Here is a 7,019-nt window from a genome sequence, read left to right on the forward strand (position 1 = left end):
GGTGGGACAAGGAGGGAGGGGGGCTTGCTCCTGTCCATGGTCCTGAAATGCCACTGTTCATCCCGCCAGTGGTCCCCCAAGGCTGCATCGCCTCCACTCCACACAGCGTCAAAGCGGGAAACTGGAGGAGCCAGGCTCTTGGTAAACAAGTTTTGACCCAGAAGAAGGGGAAGGTGTGAACTCAGTAGTGGAGCATGTTCTAAAGCAGCGGTTCTCAACCTGTGGGTCGCGACCCCTTTGGCGGTGGAACGACCCTTTCACAGGGGTCGCCTAAGACCATCCTGCATCTCAGATATTTACATGACGATTCATAACAGTAGCAACATTACAGTTATGAAGTAGCAACGAAAATAATTTTTATGGTTGGGTCCCAACATGAGGAACTGTATTTAAAGGGCCAGACGGTGGAGAACCACTGTTCTAAAGGGAAATGGCCACTATGTCACCTGGGCTGGGGCCTGGCCCCGGGTGTGGGAACCCAGCCTGGGCCACCTGTTCCACAGCCGCTCACTCACGGTCGGCCCCCAGCGCTCCCACTGTTTCCCATGGGCAAGCCCCACCCCTCAGAAGCCAGCTCCAAGAGCATGTACCTTGCAGGGGCCACTCGATGGTGTGGTTGAGGTCCAGAGAGGGCTGAGTGGAGAAGCCGGCGCGGAAGTTGATGTTGCTGATGCCCGTGATCCTCACCGAATGGCGGCCGCTGCTGTAGACCTAGCACAAGCCCAGGCCCACGTCACCGGGGCCCTCGACCCCCACACCCCAGCTCCAGGAGTGCCGACCCGCCCCGCCAGGACTGTTCCTCGAAGCCTTCCCCCGAGGTCACCCTTGCTTCTTTTGTGCCTTCTCCCTGGACAGGGCTCTGTTACCCATCTCAGGACGCTCAAGTCATTTCTCCAAGTCCTTCATAAACATCCCCTAACTAACCCAACCACTCCACTTCCTCTCACGGCTGCAAAGCAGAATACCCCTCCTCTGTTTTTGACCCTTTACTTCTATTGATATGCCCACATCACTACCCAAGCTCCAGCCCTCAGCTTCCCAGGACCCCAGGCTCCCCAGGCCAGATAGGAAGGAGATGGTGTCTCAACTCCATGCGGCTTGGGCTCCCCACAGCCCGGGAACCCAGTGCCCCCTACCTTGATGGACCAGAGCCCAGGATGCTCCGGCTTAAAGGCCACCACCTTGGCCGAGTCAGGGATGTTGAGAAGCACGTTGAGGCCCTCGTCCTTCTGCAGGATCCTCCCTGTGGAAGCCCCAGTGACTCTCAGGCCTCAACACTTTCCCGGGGGGGTGACAGAGGCCCACCCTATCCCCAGGAACCCGTGGCTCTCCAAACACCAGCCTCATCTTCCCAGAGAAACTGACGAGAGGCCTTTGGCAGTGCTGGGGCCTCCCCCTCATTCTGCACGCCCCCTTCCCCTCCCCAGGTGTGGGATGCACTCCTGGCCTATAGCCTGAGGTTCTCATGACATCCTCGGAGCACCGGGGAGCCAGGTGGCCAGGTCCACACCACCTCCCTGAACCCCAGCTTCCCATCTGTACTGCGTGCCACTAATTCGTGCCCTCACTGACCCGCCAGGCTACTGTGGGGACCACTAGAGCGCGTGGGGAAGGACTCCGTGGGAGCCTCCCATCCCAGGACTGTCTTCATCTTAATTCCCCTCACCTGGCTTCTCCCGGCCTCCTGCTTCCTCACCCACCACAGGACCCTCTCTGCCCCCACCTGGCACCCCCCACCCTCCTTGCTCCCGGAGCCTTGTGTCCAGGAGCCACCACAGGTCTCTCTCGTTGTCCCATCCTGACTCCCAGCTCAATCCTGGGGCCAAAGAGGAGGGGCGCACATACCCAGCGGGTCTCGGACTTCGATCTCGGGGCCCGGGCCGCTCAGGGAGATGGTGACCTCCTTCAGGCTGGGGTCGAAGGGGATCCTCCACGTGTGCTCGCCCTGTTCCTCGTGGTCCGTGGACAGCAGGTGTACCTTGGACGCCTGGATGGCTGACTCCACCCACTTCAGCACCTGGGAGGCAGGTGTGAGAAGCTGACGCCAACATGTTACCTTGTCTTACGTGTGCCTGGCCCACTGATGATGGGTCCTTAACAGGCTGCCAGCTGTGTGCAGAACCTGGCTTCCCCCATGGGTTTCGGGCAGCATACAGGCTTTCCAGGTCATCTGGAGGGCACCCCACACCCCCCTGAGCCCCACCAGCCCCAATTCACAGGGCATTACCCACATCCCCAGCCTGTGGGCTCAGAGCTGTGACACCTGAACTGAGGCATCCAGAGGACTCAGCTCGGACGGAAGGAGCAAGGAGTGCCCTTCTGCTGGGAAGACTCTTCCCTCCTTCACCTGGCCAACTTCCATGGCCCCCATCACCTCCTCCAGGCAGCCCTCCTGATGCCTCCTACACACAGATGAACCCTGGAGATCTGGAATCTTGCTCCAGACCAGCGGTTCTCAACCTGTGGGCCGCGACCCCTTTGGGGGTCGAACGACCCTTTCACAGGGGTCGCCTAAGACCATCGGAAAACACATCTATAATTACATATTGTTTTGTGATTAATCACTATGCTTTAATTATGTTCAATTTGTAACAATGAAATTGGGGGTCACCACAACATGAGGAACTGTATTAAAGGGTCATAGCATTAGGAAGGTTGAGAACCACTACCCCAGACCAACGTAGTTCACCATCACCCCCCTAGGGGCCTCAGACCACACCCCCCATCCCCCATCCCGGGTTCACCCTGTGGATGCAGACGGCTCCCTCAATTCCACCAGCACCCACTCCCAGCTCACACCTCCTCCTTGCAGCAGCCAAGCCTCCCAGGTCCCAGCCAGAAAACCAGGAAAGAGGGAGAGGGGCAGCCCCTCCCGTCGGAACCTCTCCTTCCCCTCCAAGTCAGGAAGCATCCTGTGCAAACCCTGAAACTGAAACACAGGGCACACGCCCCTGCCTGGATGAGAGATGGGTGCCATGACCACAGAGAGAAAAAATTAACCTCCAGTGAGTTGAAAACCCAGGGGTTGAACTTGTGCTCAGTGGGAGGCACACTGAGGACAAAGGGACCGGCAAAGAAACGTTCGCGGAGCGGCTTTCAGCTGCCAGCCTCTCACACTGTGACTGCGAGGCTGGTCTGTGGGACTTGTAGGGTAAAGCACAGCGCTGAGGAGGTTAATGTTTTCTGAGCCCAGACTTTCTCTTACAGCCAAGTGTCACAGAGAACTGCAGGTGCCTAATTCTCTATAAATCCACTCCAGCCCTAGCCGGTTTGGCTCAGTGGATAGAGCACTAGCCTGCGGACTGAAGGGTTCCGGGTCTGATTCCGGTCAAGGGCACATGCCCCAGTTACAGGCTCAATCCCCAGCGTGCGCAGGAGGCAGCCGATCAGTGATTCTCTCTCATCATTGATGTTTCTATCTCTCTCTCCCTCTCCCTTCCTTTCTGAAATAATTTATATATATATATACATTAAATCCACTCAGAGTGAATTAGAACCTAATACCATTCTGAATTAGGGTTCCTTGGAGAGATGTCTGGTTCTGAATCCGGGGCAGGCAATGTACAATGCAAACCTGAGGCAGCCGATAACTCCATAAAGCGAGGAAGTCCTCGAAGACGAACGGGGACACAGCCAGAGGACACGGCCACCAGCTTGCAGAAGCCCCATTGGCTAAATTTAGAAAAATCTGAGCCCCAAATAGAGTAACAGTAATCAATCAAAACACACTGCATTATGTAACCCACATGCCCATAATAATACTCCAGAAAGAAGTGCAAAATTCAAAACAGTAAAACCTCACTTGTCACCAATGAAGGCGACTTCTTCATTAAAGAGAAAGAACTAAGGGTGATCCCTGCCCTTCTGATCAGAACTGGGCTTCGGACAAACCGAACCCTTCCTTCCCATGAGCAAAAGCCCTCCTTCCTGGAAGAGCGCCCGCTGGTAAACGCGGAAGGAATGATGCAACTAGGAAATCATCGTGTGCAGCCCCTCGTGAAATAAGTGTTCCGGGCGCGCATGCTCGGTGGATGCTCACACCGCAGATGAAAGGGCGATGGGGAGCTGGACGTCGCATGCAGCCCCAGCGTTACCCCACAGGCCACCCGAGTCACACGGGACACGCATGGCCTCCCGATGCGGAGAGCTGGCTGTCGACACCCCGACCCAGTAATCACGCTTCTCTCCAGGAAGAGTGGGACAGTCAGACATTATTCGCCTGCTGGTGTGATGTAATAGAGAATACACACAGCACCAGCTATGAACTATTCCTGCCAAACCTGCTGGCCTCCATCTAGACAGGCGTGTAGCGCTAACCCCCAGTTCAGGGGAAATATAGGAGACACAGTTCACGCCATAAGGAAGCCATCAGCTGGATCCGGAACACGGGACATTATGAAGGCGGTGCCTCGTCGACAAGCCGGTGGCATGTACAGAGGGTGGCCTGCTCCAGATGTAAGAGGGCTCCATAGCCAGGACAACCAGACGACATGCACCGCCTGTGATGAAGTCCCATCGGGCAAAAACGGTTATAAAGACATTCTGAGGGCCCTAGCCGGTTTGGCTCAGTGGGCAGAGCATCGGCCTGTAGACCACAGGGTCCCGGGTTCGATTCCGGTCAAGGGCACGTACCTCGGTGGCAGGCTCCTCCCCAGCCTGAGCCCTGGTCAGGGCGCGTGCAGGAGGCAAGCAATCGATGTGTTTCTCTCACATCGATGTTTCTCTCTGACTTTCCCTCTCTCTTCCACTCTCCCTAAATCAATGGGAAAATATCGAGTGAAGATTAACAACAACAACAAAAAGACATTCTGAGGAAAATTTGAATGTGGACTCAACATCAGATGATACTAGCAAAGTACACTTAATTCGATAATATTGTAGACTATTTTTAAAAAATCCATGCTGAATTATTTATGGATAAGGTGTCATCATTCAGCAAAAAGTATACAGCGAAATGAAGCAGGTGGAGCTAAAATGTTAATTGCTGGATCTAGCTGGTACCTAAGTTCTTTTTATTTTTCTATATCTTTGACATTTTTCACAGTAATTTTTAAAGACTTTTTATTGATTTTTAAAAATATATATTTTTATTTATCTCGGAGAGGAAGGGAGAGGAAGAGAGAGATAGAAACATCACTGATGAGAGGGAATCATTGATTGGCTGTCTCCTGCACATTGGACTGAGCCCAAAACCCAGGCATGTGCCCTTGACCAGAATCGAACCTGGGACACTTCAGTCCACAGGCCAACACTCTATCCACTGAGCCAAACCGGCTAGTTTTTGATTTTTAAAGGTAAAGGGAGAGGGAGAGAGAAATATCGATCGGCTGCCCCTTACCAGGGATCAAGCCCCAAACCTGAGCATGTACCCTGACTGGGAACCAAACCAGCAACTCTTCTGTGCACAGGACAATGCCCAACCAACTGAACCACAACAGGCAGGGCTTCGTAGTAATTTATTAAAGTAAAAGTCACTTATAAAGAATACACATTGTATTATTTTCCATACCAACAACTGTAAACCTACTTTTGCCCCACCCTGTTTCTATATATCTGAGCAACCATAGTGGTAGCCTGTTGCTTGGCAACTCTAATCAACAGGAATCAGCTTCCTGGAATACTGTTAGAAGAAGAAATAAGAAGCCACATCCTGCCTCAATTTTAAACAGCTCTGTGATTGATTAGCAATGTCTGCCATGGATATGACATTAGAAGTGGTGTCTCGCATGCTATCTGTTGGCCATGCTTGCTCTGAATCATTCTCCTTTAGCTCTGCCTCCCATCGATCTCCCAAGGAAAGGCACGGAATTGGAAGAATTGCCCAAGGTTTAGAAAATGTATATGATTTGTTTAGACTGAGCTAGAACCTGTGTGCCTAGACTTTATAGCCAGATTTAAGTTAACACGGGCTAAGAATGCGGTTTTCTGGAAAAGCATCTGTTTCCAGGTCTGGAGCTACGCCATCTTTTGTTTTGCCTTCGAAGTAATGTTTCTCTTGAAAAGGTCCCACCTGTCTTCACCAACATTCTTCATCCGTGCGGGGGCGGCCGGGAGGAAGCCGCCGCCAGGGCTCCCAGCTGGACAGAAGCTGGCGAAGTCAGTGAGGCAACTCCCCCACCGGCACGGGAACGGCTCTGTGACCAGTCTTCCCCGGGGCCAGGCCTTGTCAGGGGTCGGGGGGAATCATAACTGAGCAAAGCTGCCAGGGGGCGGTGGCAGCACAGTGGACAATTACCCAGGCAAGTCACACCGCTACCGTGTTGCAACTGTTATTTTAAGCTCATTCTCGAATGTCCTGTTTAGGGAAGAGGCCCAGGAGTTTAGGCTACTGAGCCATGGGGAGGGCTGAGATGGGACAGAATGCCAGTGACCTCGCCAGGAGGCGGCCTGCCCACGGGGCCTGCCCTGTAAGCACATCACTACTCAGGAGCTGGGGAGGTCTGGGGGGGTGGTGATGGGCTGACCCTCTTGCCCATATTGAGGTCAAGCCTGGGGGCAAGGCCTGCTGGCCCCCGCGATGCCCCCAGGGCTCAGAGTGGAACCCAGGGAGCCTTCTGAGAAGAGAGCCTGCATCCAGCAAGCTTGGTGTTTATTTGGTGAAAGCAATGGCTTCCAGATGTTAGCGGGACCGGGGGCCTGGGAGCCAGCAGTGCATCGGGGCTCATCTCTCTGTCACTGGTGGGGAAAGAATGAAGAATCTGGGCTTGCTACCCTGGCCAGATGGCTGCTGGTCAGCCCTTCCAGGCAGATCCGCCGTCCCCCAAGGCTCCTCCCACAACACTTGACAGCCAAGGCAGCTGAAGAAGCAGAGAGGGGAAGCCAGGGCCCGAATGGGCCTCAGAGCCACAGATTGGAACACTGAGGGCCCCATCCTGGGCCCTGTAGCTTCAGGAAGCTCGTGGGCATGGATGAAGGGAGAGTTCTAGCCCCTGCCAACTGGGCACCCCGGGCACCTGTCCCAGGCCCTGCTTTCCCGAGCACAGGGCCGCAGTCACAGCCGTCGCCCACCCTCGCCAAGG

The 7,019-nt window shown here is 54.4% G+C and overlaps 1 protein-coding gene across 1 annotated transcript in view; it reads right to left on the minus strand.

Moving 5' to 3' along the window:
- Positions 1-7,019, minus strand: part of HMCN2 (hemicentin 2) — a 139,122-nt gene that overhangs the window by 126,417 nt on the left and 5,686 nt on the right. The window contains 3 exon segments of the mRNA XM_014532199.1: positions 591-711; positions 1,137-1,243; positions 1,846-2,017. Coding sequence (XP_014387685.1) covers positions 591-711; positions 1,137-1,243; positions 1,846-2,017 — 400 coding nt within the window.

Source organism: Myotis brandtii, unplaced genomic scaffold (genome assembly GCF_000412655.1).
Source record: "Myotis brandtii unplaced genomic scaffold, ASM41265v1 scaffold855, whole genome shotgun sequence".
NCBI classification, from domain to species: Eukaryota; Metazoa; Chordata; class Mammalia; order Chiroptera; family Vespertilionidae; genus Myotis; species Myotis brandtii.